The sequence below is a fragment of the Solanum pennellii genome, chromosome 2 (genome assembly GCF_001406875.1).
Source record: "Solanum pennellii chromosome 2, SPENNV200".
NCBI classification, from domain to species: domain Eukaryota; kingdom Viridiplantae; phylum Streptophyta; class Magnoliopsida; order Solanales; family Solanaceae; genus Solanum; species Solanum pennellii.
This window is the reverse complement of record NC_028638.1, coordinates 43,473,849-43,494,216: the sequence shown is the minus strand read 5'-3', so window position 1 is coordinate 43,494,216 and position 20,368 is coordinate 43,473,849. Positions and strand designations below refer to the sequence as shown.

Here is a 20,368-nt window from a genome sequence, read left to right as displayed (position 1 = left end):
ATATTAATAGCAAGTAAAAAAATCTTCAATGACAACTTGTAGTAGACCTTTTATTATTTTGTCTTCTCACATTCATGTAATGCTTAGTAAATACCTAACCTTGTAGAAGACTAGAAGTGCTTTCCTCCAAAAATATAAGTGCTTGATAAATTGCATGAAATGATGTTTGCATTAAAAATTGTGAACTTGTGTTGAAATACGTGCTTAAGCCTTAACGAAGAGAATGAAATCAAAGTAAAATTGACAAGATATTTACAGATGACTATGATGTTAAAGGCCAAATGGGACAACAATTTCGATGATATTATTTGGGAGTAAATGTAGAGACGACATGAGGTAACAATACGAACATTTCTAAATGCTCGTTACAATAGAGTTTCTATAGGAGAAACATAGGCCTAAAGAAAGAAATAAAGAACGACGTTTCCAGTTGTGATAGAACATAGTTTATGCAACCATAGAAGAAAAACATGAATAAGAATTGAGCACACTAAAGCTAAATTGCTCAACACACAACAGAGTCACACATTTTACAAACACAGGTGTTAAAAACTTAACATCTGTGTTGGCACATTGCTGAATAGATCAGGGGACAACAGCAGAAATGAGAGGATACATCAGGGTGCCTTCACTGGAGAGCATGGCTTCCATAATCTGAATTGAACTTATCGTACCTAGGTGCATGGAGGTGTGCAGATGGTCTCGTGTTCTTCAGTGCCACCTCGATATCTGTCACAGTTATTGGTCCAACATTGGGCAACTCTGCAAGAATACAGGAGTTTAGTACAAACAAATGAGATTGCGGACCCAAGGAAGTGCATGTGGCAGTATTGAGAAATAACCGGATAGCCTAGTAGGATCTCATAGAAAGAAGGGCTATAAAGCATATACACAATTATATTTACTGCATGAGAAAACCAGAAAAACAGAGACCCTATTTCCTGACATATAATTGTTACCCCTCTCAACCCAACAAAGTAGTGGATAAAAATATAGCATACCATCCTCAGGCACCAATTCTTCCCTCTTATCAAGTTCTGCCATTAGACGTCGTAATGGTTGCATGGCAGCCTCCTTGCATAATAGCCGAATATCAGAACCGGAAAAGCCTTCTGTCTTTTCTACCAATAAATCATATGGAAGTGGCGCCTCTTCAGGAAGGGATGGTAGTAAATCCTCAAACATCCCGCACCTTGCTTCTGCCTCCGGAAGGGGCACAAGGATCTACAATTACAGTAAAAAAGTGAGTGAAATAGTTACAAGCTCGACTTACGACCTCAGGTGAGGTATCTACTAGTGAATAAGACCACACTAAGTCTGACTGCGTCCTCTTCTTTTTTCAGCCAAGTCTTGTATTACTCACATTGAGCAATAGTCAGCATGAAATAAGAAGTTTACCCACCCAGCCACTCCCATCCTTTTAAAAACAAAAACTAGAGGAAAATTACTACAAAGATCCAGAGTGTAATAATTCAACTAAAACATGAAAGATCATTTAACAACCAGACATGCAAAGGGCAAGCATTTATGGGAATCAGCCCATGGAACTCTAAGCTAAAGTCTCAAACCCGTACTTTACTATCTGGAACAATATTTATTGACTTCAAAACATGTTGTAACTATCCACTTAAACAATTAAATGTTTGACATGATTTACGGATATAATAATAAAAAAAATGGGAACAGTGTGAAGCAAAAAGTAACTGAAAAATAAAATATACTTCCTCTAATTCATTTCTTTCGCGTATAGTCTTATTATCACGAAAAGTATGTTTCAAGCCCACACGAAGCTTACCCGCTTCTCAAGACGTCGGAGCATTGCTGCATCCAGTTCCCAGGGAAGATTTGTTGCAGCAAGAACAAAGACAAGTTCATCTGTCCGATTCAAACCGTCCATCTGCAGTGTATTTCAACAATTACATATTTTGTAGCAGGAAGAAAAAAGCAAGAGCTAACATAAAGTATATTGTACAAGTTTATGGCTTACTTTTATCTATATTATAATTTTGTTTAGAACAATTTGTGGTGATCCAGCATGATTATTAGCTAAGTCCAAAAGATGAGTCAAAACAGTTAGTTTTTACTTAACGGCATCAAGTTTCCTATCCTCTCAAGTGTCAGTGACTTTCCTCTGTTTAAGTCCCAACGGTTATCCTACTCAGTCTATTTACTTCTCACCGACTGTGTAACAACACATAATTCAAATTTGATAGAGCACACCAAAATCAGCTTGAGAACTTTCTAGAGTAACAGCAATATCAAAGATAAAATAATCCGGATAACAATTTTTAAGCTTAGTAGTTGAGAAGGGTAACCAGCTGAAATTCCAAATTTGCTAATTTCACAAGAGGGTTCAGCAACTATAACAAGCTTATTATTGTTTGAGAAATGAAGTGTGGGTTTTTGACTTATTAAGTGCAAAGCATAACTAATCACATGTCATCCATGCACTTCCTAATATCAAGCTTCACCTGTATGAGCAGTTCTGTTTTTAAACGCCTACTAGATTCATGCTCACTGCGCGCTTCCCCGCGTTGACTGATAATGGCATCAATTTCATCGAGAAAGATGGTTGAAGGTGCATGATGCCTAGCGAGCTCGAATAACACTTTTATCAATTTTTCAGAATCACCTGTATACACAAGAAACTTCTAAAGAGTAAACAACACGAAACCTGAAGAACTTTTGTCAACACAAGGTGTCTAATACTTTATTCATCTAGAAGCTGATGAGATACACTGGAACGATCTTGTTTGATATAGATGTTTGGCATTCTAAAAACTTCTTTTTAGCATTGCAACAGAAAAAGATAAATAAAAAAAAGGCAGACGTTGACAACCAAAGACAGAAATTATTACTTCTGATGTGTGCAGAAATCTGAACTGAACCCCATAAACCCCTCGCCTAACATACAGATGTCTTATTAAGTCAGCCACATTAGGGGCTAGAGCTTCTGTCAAAGTTGACACTCATAAAAGAACTGTGTTGACCTCGAAGCAAACAAATACAACTACGTCCACAGCAAATAATGCATAATAATTCTCGTTTGTGTTGCTTACTTTGTTCTAGAAATTTCATGAATCATGAGAAGTCACAATATTACATCATTACATTAGATTGTAAGGAAAAATATAGTAAAGCTTTACAGGGAAAGAAATAGATCAAGCTGAAACAACAGCGAACATTTGAGCATGACCATCAGTGCACAAACCAAGCTAGAATGTGTTAGTTAATTTCAAATTGGATGGTATTTACTTTTGGTTGACTAACATCATTGAATATCAATTAATAGAATGGTGATAATAGTCCTTCCACAGTGCTCTTTTAATACCATTCAAGCTTGGCGTTACTGTCCTCTTTTAAAAGATGGTTGAGTGAATATACACGTCAACCCGTAATCTTCGTAGATTTGCCAAATGAAAACACTCAAGCTGATAAATACGAAAGACCATTATAGTATATTGCAGAGGGAAAACATACCACGCCATTTGCTGACAACTGATGATGCTGAGATATTGAAAAATGTGGTATTGCATTCAGTTGCAACTGCCTTCGCAAGCATGGTCTACAAATTAACAGAATAAAAGTTACACAAGATAAATAGATATTATAGTTGGCCTCCTCTAATATCAAGTCATTAAGCTTTATGGGGTCGTTTGGTACAAACATTGATAGTGCATGGATTAGTAATGCAGGAATTAGTAATGCAGGGATTAATAGTGCAGCGATTATTTTTTGTCAAGTGTTTGGTTCACTACTTTCCACTTAATTTTGTGTTTAATTTATAATTCTACAAAAAAATTCTTTCCTATGATACCCTTGTGTTATTATGAGTGTTTATTTCATGTAATTGGGCCAAGGTATATAACCACCGGACCGGATAATTTTTTTAAAGAATTATTTATTCCATTTAATAAGTTAAATCAAATACATATATATATAAAATTGTTATTAATTTTAAGGTATGATGTACCCAGTGTTTTGGGAGGCGAGAAGCGGAAAAAAGCGACGAGGGCTTGCTTCACAGAAGCGAGAAGCGTGAAGCGAAGCGCGCGCTTTTTTAAAAAAAAGCGACATTTAGTATAAAAACAAAAAAATATTAAATAACTAAATAGAGGTAATATAGTCTTAGATTAAAAGAAAATAGATAGTCAATAATACTCATAAGTAATGACATATAAAGCAAAAAATCAAAAACATAATTAAATCACAAATACTCAAACTCCTATTCTTCAACAAGATCCTCAAACTCTTCAAGTGCCATAACCAAGGGTTATAATTGGTCATCATCTTCTTCATCATCAGAAGTGTCAAAAAATAAAAAAAAGAGCTGCTAGCATACACATTGATCAAAAAATAAAAACGAAAAAAAGAAGCAAAAGAATTGAAAAAAACAGAGGAGGCAGTCAGTAATTGTGAACAGAAATAGAGAAGATCACAGCAGAGATGAAGAGAAGAAGAGAAGAAGAAGAAAAAACTACAGCAGTCGCATCGTGAAGAGAAAAGAAACTCACAGAGATGAAGCAAAGGCGAAGATTGTATATTTCAGGAGAAAAGGAACTCACAGAGATGAACTAATAAACATCGGTTAAAACTTACCTGTAGTCGCGGTCGAGGTGTGAAGAGAGACACAGTCTCAGCCGCGGTTGTGAAGAGAGAAGAAGCGAAAGAAGAGTCGTGAAAGAAAAATTAAGTTATATTGTATATTTCAGATTTTTTTAAAAAAAGACTAGTTTTAAAAAAAAAACTAATTGTCGCTTTTTTATAAAAAGCGCGCTTTATTGCGCTTTTGCCTTAGTGTCGCTTCTCGCTTCTTTATCTGAAGCGAGCGCTTTTTTCAGATCGCATCGCCTCAAGAGAAAAAAGCGCACTGGTGTCGCCTCGCTTTGAAGCGCGCTTTAAGCGCGCTTTTTTGCGCTTTTCACAACACTGGATGTACCACTAAGAAGATCAGTGATGGCACAACGTATTTCTAATTTTTTGTGGGTTAAGTAAGTATATATCTTAAACTTAACATAGATTTAAGACTACTTAAATTGTTAATACCTAAAGCTTATTTTTATTTTAAAACAATAGTTCAAGTGGGTAATTGACAAATTATCTTGAATATAAAAAAAATCAAGAAAAATGGAGAAAAAAATATTAGTAAAATCATTAAATTACACCAAACGAATTTGGAGAATTAAAAAAGAACATTTATAACCACTCTAATATAAATAAAAAGGAAATAAGTTACAAAAGAAATTTAAAAAAAGAATAAAGGGTTAGTTTAGTCATTTAGGGATCTTATCCAAGGTTTAACAAACCTTAGAAAGGTTATCCCTCCATTTCCAAGGGATAAGATAATACCACATATGATGGATAAGCAATCCATGAATTAAATTAAATGAAGTAACCAAACAATGTATTAGTTGGATTAAATTTTAATCCATGGATTATTCTACCTAATACCGCCTACCTAACGGGTCCTGTGTTCAGTTTTTTTTTTTTTTGCTATAACATGAATATGAAACTGGACATATCATCACTAAAGTACCAACAGAAGGAAATTAATGACACATAGTTAAGGATACATAATGTGATTAAAAAGAACCTTTTGCAAAGTAAAAAGGAAGATTACACACCTTTCCTGTTCCGGGAGGGCCAAAAAGGAGGATACCTTTCCAAGGAGTTAAAAGACCTTTAAAATACCTAGAAGAAGAGAGAAAAAGGCATATTGGTTCAGTAATAAAGATTCTAAATGTCACACCCAAGGGTTTGACTTAGTGGTCGATACAGTTGGTTGAGAACCAAAAGGCCTTATGTTCAATTCACAAATTCATAGCAGACACAAAACATTAGGTGATTTATTCCCCTCTGTCCAAGCCTACCGGTACCTATGCTAGTGGAAGATAGCAGGTATCCCATGGAATTAATCAGGGTGTGCATTAGTTGTCCCAGACGCCATGATTATAAATAAAAATATGAACTCCAAATATCATTTTCACTCAAAAAGATGAAGTTGATGAAAAATTACAAGTAGAACGTCAGAAGACATTATTGGATTGAATGTGACACTAATTATTTTGTTCTTTAGCTTGCACCACAAGCATACAAGGGATTTTATTTTTTAACAGAGAAACACCCAAAGGCCAGTGGCTCACGGTACGAAACTTGGTGGCACAACAATATATAGATTATAACCTCTCTATTCAACTTGTTAGACAAACAACACCAAACCAAGTAGTGTTTACAAAACCTACTTTGGATATTTAATAGGCATGACAACTGCTTCTTTTAGTAGACGTTTGGCAGTCTCTAATCCTTTAATGCTCTCCCACTTAACATCTGGATTACCACGAAGAATATCCCTGGAAATTTAAAACAGACAAAAATTTAGCAAAATTAGTTTCCAATCCTAAAAAATGACAGTGAGGGAGATAGAAACTAGGTCCAGTAAGCAGCAATAGCCCACAGAGTTCAGATCATTTTGTCAACACTACCTGGTTAAGCTTTCTGCTAAAGTGCGCATTTCTGCAGACTCGAAAGGAGGAAGTAGAGATTTTTCCCTGAAAAATGAATCATTTAAATTAAGTGAACTTCTTCAGGAAGAGGTAGTAAAGCTTTGGCAGTTGAAAGTCCTTGTATATATGAAGTATCTCTGAGTAACAAAAAACAAAGTTTAAGGTCATCAGGTTTTGTGTCATACGGTTTTCCATCCACTCCGGCAGACTGAACTCCATTAGCCTAAATCAGGAATAAAGATTAAGTGTGTCAGATTGTCAATTAGGATTTATGATGATCTTATTCTTCATAACCAAAATACCTGATTATACTGCTCGAAAATGGATAATTCTGCAGTGTTCCGCACAGATCCATTTCCATTCATAGTTGAAGAATTTCCATTTTGCACAGAATCACCATTCTCAGTTGCATCTCGTGCAGGAACCTTCCTCCTCCCAAACTTAATATCATAAAAAAAAACTTAAAATCCTAAATATGTACACCAAAAACAAGTGTTGTATAGAAACGCTCAATGTCCCTAACCCGATTTAATTTATTCATTTCATCAAGAGGCACATCCAACTTATAATTCATTCAGAAATTTGCAACTCATGTGAACAATAACAACAACAAGGTTTAACAAACTATTCATGTTTACTCTGTTCGCCTCTATCTTAATTTCCTTTAATTATTAGTAGAACTTCAATCAACTAAAACCACTAACTAATGATTGTGTGTCTTCTTCTCTGATCAGTTTGAAATTCGTTGGAAGACAATATTATGACTTACGGCGAGGATAAGAACAATCCGACTAATCAGAAAAGTCTTAGCTTATTCTCCTCATCTATTCGAATTTTTCTTGGACACTAGCACAAAGTTACAATTATCTATACATGAAAGAATCTACTCTAGGACAATCACATACTTTATGTTCTCTCTATAAATTTTAGCACAAACAAAACAAGTAGAATCTACTCTAGGACAATCACATACTTTATGTTCTCTCTTTAAATTTTAGCAAAAACAAAACAAGTTTACTCTTTTTCAACTTCAATAACAATTTATCGCGTTGCAGCTAGTTTCTTATAATTTCCATACTTCTTTGAAGACCATAACTTTATTGTGATATAAAGCAACTTCTCAAATCAAGACCTGTATAATCACAAAATGTCATATCTAAAACTATTAATTTGAACATTCAGTCACTAATTAAAAAGAAGACATAATTCCTTGTTTAAGAACTACATCTCAGTTCCCTTCCACAGTTTCTGGAAAACAATAAGAAACATCATAATAAGGGCCAAAAAGTGTTGGCTAATGCATCTGTTACTACTGCAATTTTTCTAGAATAATTAGTTGTTTAGTTGCAGGAAGAATCTGATATTTAAATTACAAAAATATTCAGTTTCTAAGTTGTACTGATAGTCTAATACTTTTGTTGTACAAGAAGTGCATTACTATGTTATGTAGATGTATAAAACCCTATGATAAATGAAATTGAGACAATTTTTCATTCATATTTTTCATCCTTTCTGTGTGCATCTCTCTTCAAAAGATCATAACAAAAAGGTATAAAATCAATTGGGTGATATCAACCTATTGACAGAGCAATCTTTCTAGACAGATATTTCCTAAACTAAATAGACGTTTGGTTTGGGAGACTTCTCCACGGTAGGATTTGAGATTTCAAATTTTATAAATATAAAACTTGACCTATAAGTTATATTTACAAAAAAAATAAAATAATAATAATTACGTGGTTTTCATATTTATACGAAAAAATACAAACTCAAATATTCAAATTGCATGTCCAAATAAAATTTTGACTAAAAATCAATCAGAAATTAAAAATCTTAAATGCAAGATAAGTAGTAGGCATAAACTAAAGAAAGTGGTGACCTAATTCTTTCTAACTCATGTATCCATAATGGCATGTTCTCCTCGTTAGCTCCTACTAATTGCTCCACTAATCCTCAAATAATTATCCATTTTCTTGACATTTATTTGTGGAAGAAATCTTACACCTATATAAAGCATGTTTTCTTCCTTGTTTTGTGTGTGCCATAAAAAGTGGATGCATAGTATTATATTGTGTTTTGAGGTTAGTACAGCGAAAGAAAGAGTTGAGACAAAGAAAAAACATTATAATGTCTCCAACTTAATACCACTCAAAAGAGAGAAATTTTACATTGAAGGAAGATGTTCTACTGGTGATGTTTTTGAACTATTCAACTAATCCGGAGTTATTTGAGTTACATGATGCTGTTGGTTGTGTTATCTGAGAGGGCACAAGTCAACAGATATTCAACTGTCGGATCAGGGTAGATTATACCATAGTATACTTACAAGAGAGGGAAATATCCGCACCTAGTTTAAATATATTTTTACATATTATTTTCAACTGAAATTTATTATAAATTGTTGTAGGTGCACTCTTTGTCAACTTCACTTCAAATCAGACTGCAGAGTGATGAAAATGCCTCAATCGAAATTCATAAATTTTTTCGACTACAAATAAAAAATCAAGTCACCAAACCACAAAAAACCTCTTCATTTTATACTCTCAACCATCACTCCAAGCATGAATTGATACAATGTTCAGCACAAAAAAAAAATCAGCAAAAGGCAGAGGAAAACAAACAAAATGCGGTAAGTAGAACTCAAACTCAAAGTAAAGCTGAAATTGAAACAAAATTAATCTTAATAAAAATCTCAAAGTAACGCCACAGAATCTCTTCCTTTGATCTGACTATCACTCGAAAATCAAAATCAATAGAGTAAAGAGATCAATCAAAAAAATTAACATCAAAACTGAAAATTCAAAAAATCAAGTGCATTTGAAATTTACCGGAAAGGTCCATCGAGTCAACGCAGGTTCGTCGGCCATTTGTCTGATCTTCCGATTTGAATTGCGGTAGAGAGAGAGAAGAGAAGTTGAGATTCTGTTCTCTCTTTCTCCGTCACATTTTCAACACTGTCATTTTGCAATTATTTATCATTACACCCTCCACCCCCCACTGCCACCCACTCCCCTTGCTCTTTTAAATTACGGATTACACCTATAAGTTTGTCCTTTGTGACACAAAGCTCCTTTACCTTTTTCATAATGTACATAAAATAAAACGATCGCGAAAATAATTTTATTTTTATAAATTTTGTTTTTTAGTATTAAACTTGATTAAAAAGGAAAAATAATGAAAACCTTATGTGGGGAGGATCTATACGTGACAGAGTGGAGCGGGTTGAAAATTAAAAAAAATTATTATATGAGGCGAATTAATATTTTTACAATTTAAACTCAACCTATTCCGTACCCGTCTTGCTCCAATATCATCCCAACAACCAAACAACCCCTTAAACTTAAAATGATAGCGACCTCAACACATATCTCTCTTTCATTTTGATTTGATGTTCCAAGAAAATAGATGATATTTTCTCACTTATCTTCGTTTAAATATATTCATCTTATTTTAACTTGACACAAAATTTATAAATTTTTGTAAGATTTATAGTCTTAAACTATGAATATATAAAATGTGGTGAACTTTTCTTTATTTTGTCGTCAAATAAAAATTTAAATTAAAAAATAATATTTAACTGTAACAAATTGTAAATAAAATATATTTTTGATGTATAAAAGAGAAGTACATGTCAAATAATTATACAAAATGCTATTTATAATATGTCAAGATTCATTCTCATTTTTCTTTCAATTTTTTGTCACTTATCGTTCTAATGAACCATAATTCATGAGGAAATAAAATTATTTTATGAAAAGGATATACTGTCTTTTTCTTATAGATTCTCTCTTCCCTTCCCAAATTTGTAAGTGAATAGTTTGTCCATAAACCTTAAAATTGGGGTTTATATGATATTAATAGAAAGCTAAGGGAGTAATCCTATAAAATTGGAAGAATATCTAGACATGTCTCAAAAGTTCTTTAGTGTGGGGACCAAATATAACGGAGTAATAATTATTTTTATGTGGAATGTGTTAACTCTATCAGCCAAACACCAAAACACGTGCAATATTTGTGATATGCTAAGCAATAATAGGAGGAGAGCTAAGGGAATAATATTATTTGATCATTTCGGTTTCAAATACTCCTTAAAAAGGAAAAAAAAAAAAAACGCACGCTCAATGTAAAAAAAGATTATTTATGTCATATACAATATTTATATTAATGTGAATTTTTTTTTAAAAAAAAATTGTATTTTAGAATTTTGTAACCGTAAGTATTTGTTTATAAAACGAATCTGAAGATATGTGATTTATTAATAAAGTGTTTTAGAATATTCGACATCTTATTTACGAATTATGATTTATTCATTTGAGACCATCTTCAACCCAACATTGAATATTACACCAATTCTATATTTAATGTAAAATTTGGTGTTTTGAGCTCCAACTTATATCAATTTTCACACCAAATTTGATTTAATACTATTCATCATACTATTCACTTTTTGAATATTATAATATTATTTCATTATACAAACTTTTAATTAAACAACATAAATTGTGTTTTAATTAAATCTCTTGAATATTTAATTATTTTTAAGTAATATTTTTACAATATTAATTTTACATATATATTTTATTTTTTATAAATTAATTTTTCTATATGATTTTTAAAAAAAAAATATGTTAATTCTACTTAAAATTATATAAACTATAATTAACCTTCACAAAAATTAAAACTGCAAACATATAAATTTTTAAATAAATAATAAAATGTACTTAAAAATAATCAAAATAATAAACACAACAAAGTAGTAATTGACATACATCAAAATTGAAATACATAGTAATTTTAAAATGTACAACAAAACATAATAGCTTAAAAAAATATAGTAATAACTTAATAATTTGATAGATTCTTTCCGGATTCATCAATACTATTAAAATAAATGAACTGTATGGGGTCAAAAATTATTGTGGTTTTAGTTTTGGCTGCTGAAATGGTTGACTTTTTTTCCATTATTCGACTTTGTTCTTGTCAAACAAATTCACGAACATTTGGATCACTAATACAATCTACATTCATTTATATAATTTTATTTTCTTCTTTTAATTTCAAAGTTTTGTATTTCATTTTGAACTACGTAATACATTGATAGAAAATTTATAGGAGCACCGTACTGATATTGAAAGTTGAATATTTATGTAGAATTTAAAATAATTTTTTCAATTATGTAATTTTTATTTAATTGTATTTCATTAATGATTTCACTTTTATTTGTATTATTCATTGTTATGTATAATGTATAATATTTGTTTGCAATTTATATAATTTAAAAGTTATGGTACTTGATAATCTTATATTAAATGATTATAAAAGGAAATAATATGAATTATATATGGTGAATATTTTAGAAAGAATTTGTTTTATGAAATAGATAATAATAATATAATAATGAAGAAAGAGAATATTTTTTTTTTGTATAAAATTTAGGGCTTTGGTTTGAAATTGATTACACCAAATTTGATGATGACACCAAATTTGGTGTAAAATTTAGCGTTTGGGTTGGAGATGCCCAAATAAGATTATATAATATGCAGAGATTTTTTTATATATATAGTTTTCATGTCTTGTGGGGTTTTCATGTTTAAGAATAAAATTGTAATAAAGAAGTCCAAATTAAATATTCTAACAAAATTTCAACTTCATGTCAATTTGATTTCAAAATTCATTATTTATAAACGGGCTTTTAATTTTGTTGATCCGTTCTTAATTCTGTCATTCGTAAAAATCTTGATAACACAATTAATTAACTATCTAATTTTAATTTTGTTGGTGAAAGTTTGATTCTCCATTTTATACCGTATAAAAAATCTTGCTGCTAGGTTTAGAAATACATAATTCCTCTGTTTTTTTTCATCTTGAAAATAAATCAAACTTGCAAGCGTATAACTTGATTAAAAAAGCTATCGAATTGTTAAAGTGATTTTGAGGAAAGAAGACTTTTAAGCATATAACATGAATCAGGATTTGAATACATATGCTTCATGATATATAATATAATTAGACATATTTCATTATTATATATATTTTAAAAATATTGTGTATCGTATCACGAATAAAAAGTTTTTTACGTATCTTACACTTAGATACATATATTTTTTGTTATCAGATATATAAAAATAGGGAGAGAGAGGTTATCGAGATTGGAGAAGGAGGCGAACGAGATTCGTACGTATCCCAAATACATGAGAGAGTGGCAAGCTAGATGGAGATAGACGAGTGAGATTGTTGACACCCAATTTTGGTCTAAGATTTTCAAAAATTCGTAATTTTGGGCCACAATACTAAGCCCGTTATTTGAGCCCATTTTGTGTTTATTTAAGTTATTAATTAGGTCACAATATTTGGGGGAAAGGAATTTTCAGAAAAAGGAAAAAAAAAACCCCCTCTCCCTCCCTCTTCTCTCCACAGCCGCCTCCCTTCCCCTCTCCCCTCTTCCTCCTCCAAACACCCCCCTACCACCTCATCAGATCGGGTCTTCAACTTCGCTGCCGGACCCGCCACTCTCCCGGAAAATCTCATCCAAAACCCCTCCCCATCTCGCCTCCGACCACCGCTCCAACAGCAAACGCCATCGACCAACCTAGCCCAGCCGCTGGCCGCCTCTTCCTCTACAGCCTCCCCCCTCCCTTTCTCCATTCTCTCCCCTCATCCTCTCGTCTCTCCTCTCTCCAACCACTCCCTCTTCTCTTCTCCTTCGATCCCTCTCTGTTCCTCTCTTCATTTCCGGCGGAAAACCACCGGAAAGCAGCAAGCAGCCACCAGCAACAACAGCTCTTGCGAAGGCAACAACCGCGGATGAGAAAAGCTCCAGTGGAAGCATCGAAACAGCCACCACACCTCCCTTTTCCTCTATAAACAGCCAACCAAACGACTCCAACAAAACCCCAAACCCCATTTCTTTCTTCTCCGACCACACCACCCCCAAAACTCTTTTGTTTCTTTCTCGTATTTGCAGCTAGCAGCGACCCCGGCGAGGAGCTTTAAGCTCCGATGAACCGGAGCCAAATAAGAAAAAATATAAATGTAAAAATGAAACAGTCCCTTTCCCTCTCTCCCTTTCACGATTTTGATTTATTTTGTAGGTATTCCGAACAGCTCCAACAATCTCGTTGAGCTTCAAAGCTGTGGCAAACAAATCAAAACCCTCCATCAAAATGGAGCTAAGGAAGCCATGGAACGATAAGCCAAAGAAGCTTACAAACTCCGACAAATCTCCCTGCCAGATCTGGTCGAGAAAAGGTAACACTCGTGTCCCTTTTTAATTTTACGTTTTTCTCATCTATTGCTTATGAATGCTAGCTTTTAATTTTGTTTATTTATCAATAAATATTGGAATCATGATCAATTAATAGTGGTTTGTTTTCTTTCAATTCCTATAAAATGACACATAGTGTAGCTTTAATAATTAACGAAGGAATATTGGTGTTTTAATTTCTATTACATTGTCATTGATACCTGTCCTCCTTAAATTCTCATTTCATATTGTTACTATCCTTTATTAGACATTAGGATTAAAGAGTGTGATAATCAACAAAAGTTAAGTCAATTTGGTTGTGTATCTATTTTAACTTTGTTTGGTTATATTTAACATAATTTAGATAGTTTAATTTCAATTTGTTTCTTATCTTTGTTTTGACTAGTATTAAATAAGTTATTCAATGTTTAATTTTCTCATTATTTGTTAGGATGTTATCTACTATTTATTATTGTTTTGGATAGTTATTAATTTTATTACTTTTATTTTATGTCTACGTTTATTTGAAAACTTGTTACTACAAATTTTACATTTTCCTCTACTTTTTTAAGCTATTTGTCTTCATTTCAAAGTATTGTTATTTATGAATTTTGAAATATATTTAAATGTTATCCTAGTTTGCATTTTGTACTTGTCAATTTTATATATATATTGTTTATTAAAATTGTTAAAAGGGCCAATGAGAAAACTCTCCGTCGGTTTTGGAGGCCTCCCCATTTTAAAAAGACGGAATTTTAATTTAAGTTTACATATTTTAGTTGTTGAAATGGCCGATGAAGAAATTACCGTCGATTTCCAAGGCCTTCCACGTTAATAAGACGGATTTTTATTTGTAGGTTATTATTTGAGTTATTTATTTTTATTTATATTTATTCTTTACTAACACTTTTACTAAGTGTTTTTACAGGTACACGGAGGTGTCTCTCCTTGAAATTATTCGAAAAAGTTTGAATTATATTTCATTCATTATTTTGTGAATATTGACGTTAGGCAAACTTTAGGCCGATAATTATTGCTTTATTGTGTATATTGTGTGTTTATTATATGTGTTTATTATATTCTTCCTCAATTTGAAAAAAAAAATGAATTCAGACGGGAACCACAATTGTGGATTCCGAAGGGTGCCTAACTCCTTCCCTTCGGAATAACTTGAAGCCCTTACCTAGAATCAATTTGGGTTTCGTAATTAACAATTGGTTTCCTAGTTTTCCTAAAATTAGGTGGCGATTCTTTTTAAAGCTCGTTTATTTTTAAAACTTTGTTAAAATTGAAATAATTAATTATTTTTCGAGTTGCCGCGACGTTTCGCCCTATTTCGAAAGAGTAGGGATGTAAACAGAGATTTTCTACATATTCTAGAAGATACATGCAAATCCACTTGGAAACAATGTATTTAGAACAAATTACATCAAAGTTTGACCTCATGTATTATGAATACGTATTATATATTACGTATTCAAGATACATGAATATGGTTGTATCTAGAGACACCAAAAAAATCTAGTTAGATACGTAATATTGTATACTAGAAAATACTTGAAACAATTCATAAAGCACGTGCACTTCAACACGAAGCTCCTCAAATGAAATTTCCTAAATGGGCCTAGGCTATACTTAGCCCTTTAGATGGCCCAAATTTTTAAACAGATGTCCAATACGAGCCCATTGCTTAACAACTTAGCCTTCCCTTTAATTCATATATTATTCGTAAATAACGTAAAAAGTAAAATAACAAATCACATAGCCTAATAAATAATTAACAACTTACATATAGAGAGAGTATTACTCTCTTCGATTACTATATTAAAAATACATATAGAGAGAGTATTACTCTCTTCGATTACTATATTAAAAATAGACTATCATTTTATTTGTCTAATTTAGGAATCAAAATATAATTAGCTCCGGCAGAACCTACAACCACAAAGAAATATTATAGCGCGTGATATACTCTTCTTGTTCATATTTACACGTTATTAAAAATATATGTTCCTTATATTTCTCATTTCATAAAATCTATAAATAAATAATACTATTATTCTTCCTATTTTATTCTTAAAAACTAGATAATTAATTCATGTTCATTGGTTTATTTAATTAATAAAAATCAATAATTCATATTTATATTGAAAATTTAATTTCAAGATATAATGGTACTTAATTTCTTAAATAGCGTGAAATATAAAATAACAACAAAAAAAGGCTCAAATATATCATCAAACTCTTAGAAAAAGTTTATTTATGTCATCGTTAAAAGTTTGATTCATCTATATTATTGTTATTAAAGAAAAGACTCATCATTGACCATGCTTTTTTTTACTTAACAACACCAAGAACATAAACAACTTTCGATTTTCAACGTCTTTAATTTTTCACAAAATCATTTTTAATTTCGGCTACATCATTAATTTCTTTTTTTTAAATACTAAATCATTCGTAGAGTTTAAAAAATTATCCCGTATTAAACAACGTATATCAAAAAACAAAATTAGTCTCAAAATTTCAAATTTTTGCTTGAATTCGTGTTTTTATCGTTGTTTTTTACATTAAATTATTGTTACCTAGTTTTATTTTGAGTCTATGTTCAAAATTTCAAATAATTTGAAGTTGTGGAAAAAATTCTAGCATTAAAGAAGTTGAAGTTAGAAACTTTACAGAAATTTCAAGAGAGTCTTGTTGAGTTAAGTTGAATTCAAACTTAAAAGATATTGAATCTTAGTATATTAGGGAAATTAATCTTAAAATTTGTGGCATATTTTTTGTACAAAATTGAACAACATTGCAATTTAGAAACTCTTAATGTTCTTTATTTGTTCTTGATTTTCTTAAGAAAGTAAAAGCAAAAAATATATATTTGAACTAAAAAAACCATTTGAAAGTATTAAATCCCGGCTGAGGTGTAAAAACTTATTTGCAAAACTGGAGTTAAAAAAAATGATATGAATAACCCTTTTCTTTAACTATATATGAGTCAAAATTTTTAACATATAACATAATAACGTTTTTCTAAAATTTTGATCTACTATTTAAACATTGAGAAGCGCTAAATGGCCAGAAAAATGTGACCAGAATTTGGTCAGAATAGTAAAAAAAACTATTATAGCCTTTCCCTTCAAAATAAAATTAACTTTTTGATATTTTCAAAATAGTATGAGCATTAATTATTTTGATAAGATGAATTTTGTGGGTCCCATGCTTTATTACTTCTTCGATTCTTTTTCTTTTTGTCATTTCACTTCTCCTTCTTGACTTTTTTTTAACTCTTCTCATATAAAAAAAAAATTAGATTATGGTGAAAATAAATAATTATATTTAAGCATTTAAATTGGTTAAATTCATCCTATGAATGAAACAACAAAAATATTTATTTTATGTATCTATTGGAACTTCATCAATGTAAAATATTTTTTTAAGAGCAAAAAGAAAATCATAATTTCCCGGAAAAAAAGCATAATTTATTTGCTTTAATGTCAAATTCTTTATGTATATATAATTAATACATTAATTACTTTTTTTTTAATATGACTCGGTTTTAAATACACTCTCTATATTTCAAATTTAAACATTTACACTTTTTGTACTATAAGAAATATACAGTTACACCTCCAACTAAGTTTATCTATAACTAATTATATTAAAATATAAATTATTAAATAATAAACTAAAAATATATTAAAAAAATGTTTTTGTGACGTGATTCTTACAAAATAATTAGGATCCATACTTATAAGTAATAAATAATTTATGATTTCGGTATGTTTTGATATTTATCATATATAAAGTGTTTTGAGTTTTGCCTGACTTTTATTGAAATATTTTTAAATTATACTTACAAAATTATTTAAATATGTATTTTAAATTTATTTGAATACAACTTGATAAACTTATTTAGTTAGAACTCATATTAATAATAATAAATAAGTAATAGTTCACATATTATCAAGTCAACATAATATAAGGGTGCAAAACTATCACGTATTCAATATGATTGTTGTTAAATAGAATCAACACTGATGAAATATATGATTTTTATAATATTGTAATATTTGCATCTCTAAAGAGTTTCGATTTGATTGTCGTTATTAATATAGTTTTAGATTATATGTTAAAATATTCAAATAAAAAGCCTAAATTTATTTACATAATAATTTATAAAATTATATACTTTTCATATTAATAAAAAGTATGAGTAATGATCTATAAGTTATCAAATTAACGTAATATAGTGCGGATACAACACTATAATCAACATTAACATGTTACTCTCAGTTCTCAGCAATATGCAATATAAGTAAAATAAATATGGATTCTAAAATTTACAATTGAATGATAATGATTAATACGATTTTTCACTAAATAATTAATTGTTTATACATCGTGCGTGTTTTTCTTTTAGAAAAATAATAATATAATCTTGGGACTTAGATATTTTTAGTAACTATTAATAATAATGCAATTTTCGTAGAGGGAAGAAAAGAAATTATTAAGGCTATCATTTTGTAGTCTTTTTAAAAGAAATTGGAATTAACATGTAATTATGAAATTATGAGAATGTGGGAACAAATCTAATCCCCATACATTGGAAAACTTTTTATGTTTTAAAAAATAATTAATAAATTTAAATTTAAAATAAGGGTAAAATTATCAAAAAATAACCTATTTATAGTGTGAATGCACCATTCTGGTTATTATGATCAAAATTTTCTGGCCAAAAATTTTTTTCCTTAAACATTTTCCCTAATAAAAATTGAAAAATTATTATTCTATTTATTGTTCGGAACTAGCAAATCAATACTATTGGTGAAGCAAGTCAAGATATTTACTCTCAGTTTCATATTTTCCAACACAAGGGATCATTAACTAGATAGAGAGGGGCATGTGCATGGGAAGAGGCAAATAAAAGAATTGGCCAATTGAAGGAAGATTGACATGTGATGGGCTTCAGGGCTAGGCCTTTTTACCCTTATTCCTTGCATGTGAAAAATGAGGGGGCCCTTTTCTTCTTCTCCTTATACTAATATACATAAAATTTTCCATATTTATTGGTACTACACTCCTAGATTTTTTTGGGAACAAACAATATACTACTCTATAGTCAATATTTTGAATTTTTGTCCACACGAAATGATATTTGTTAAGGTATAAAAGCAAACTCAAAGTATTAATGGTTCACAATTGCAAATTTAATATCAATAAAGTGCTATACTTCTTTCATCTTTGATAAGAGATTTTGGGTTCAAGTCATTTGAATACGGAATCATATTTGTTCAGACACCACAATAAAAATAACTTTTAGCGGCATTAAATATTGATAGTATTAATAAAGAGTACTAAGGTCTTTATCGGCATTAGTTAAATGTCATTAGAACTAATGTCGCTAAAAGCTTTAGGGACATATACAAAGAGTGATAATTGCTCTGCTAAAAATACATATTTAGCGACAACTAAGTTTTAATTGCCTCTAATGATCATTTTTGTTGTAGTGAGATTAGTTGGCGAATATAAAATAAAAAAATAAATATTGTTATCAAAGATTGAACACACAATCTCAAACAACTTTTGCAACTCAATCTTTCAAAATTCATTGGTAAATATGTATAAAAAGAAAGTCAATTTTACTATAGTTAAAATTATTTAACTTTAAAATTTTCTTTTTCCTTTAATGAAATGATTCTCAACCATAATATTTAATAAGTTAATTTAAGCGAATACCATTGAGTTTATCGGAATCCCTGACTAGCTAATGACGATTTAGCTACCTCTCTACTCCGAGCTTTATCTCTAATATTTATGGTGGGTAGAAGCGACTTGAATTCAGGATTTGAAAACTTGGGGTTCAAGTTGGATCCGAATGCAGGTCGTATAGATGGTTCATTTAACTTTTGCCAGTAGCAAAATGACATATCTATGTTCTTCATGAGTGCATGATTAATTATATCTTAATTTTTGTTAGTTACTCACAATAGATATACAAATATACATGAATTTTTTTATAAAATTAACGAATACACGTACATTCGTTTAGAAAGATGGATCCACGCAAAACCAAAATACGAATATCAAACACTAATCGAGCAACAATAAAAACACTATTGTGGGTCCAATAACACCTGTGATTCTAGGTTTTAACACGACACCATGGATTATTTTTTGTAAGTAAAATATATGCTTGTGGAGTGACATATGTAGATAGTGTATCAAAATATTGCAAGTTGCATAATATTTCAAAGATTGCTACTTACCAATAGTACTGTCATGTCCTATATATTATCACGTGGTTCTACTGGCCTACGTGTAGGTCAAAAGAATCTGATAATAATTATTATATATCTAGATTCTACTTCCATTTATTATTATATTATTATTATTATACACTTATTTTCATGTGACCTACGAGAAGATAATATACATATTTTTCCAATATTTATAGCTGCTCAGACATGATCAGATGAGATAAAACTCTGGAGCCACTACAAGATTGGTTCAAATATATACATATGTTTTTATTAACTAATGGTACAAGTTTTCACTTGTCTAGATAATGTAATGGGTGATCATGAAGGCTCGTCACCTAGCTAGGTTAGCACTTTCATTGATGGTT

At 30.6% G+C, this 20,368-nt stretch overlaps 1 protein-coding gene across 1 annotated transcript; it reads right to left on the bottom strand.

Annotated features, from left to right (window-relative positions):
• Nucleotides 1-270: 270 nt before the first annotated feature.
• LOC107011382 (katanin p60 ATPase-containing subunit A-like 2) lies at nt 271-9,486 on the bottom strand. The gene is made up of 11 exons (XM_015210864.2): nt 9,332-9,486; nt 6,806-6,943; nt 6,689-6,726; nt 6,483-6,548; nt 6,243-6,350; nt 5,625-5,691; nt 3,481-3,565; nt 2,472-2,632; nt 1,796-1,897; nt 1,002-1,224; nt 271-762 (listed from the first exon to the last, which is right to left on the bottom strand). Exons 1-11 carry the CDS (start codon nt 9,368-9,370, stop codon nt 629-631), a joined length of 1,161 nt encoding a protein of 386 aa, XP_015066350.1. The 5' UTR covers nt 9,371-9,486; the 3' UTR covers nt 271-628.
• Between the last annotated feature and the right edge of the window lie 10,882 nt (nt 9,487-20,368).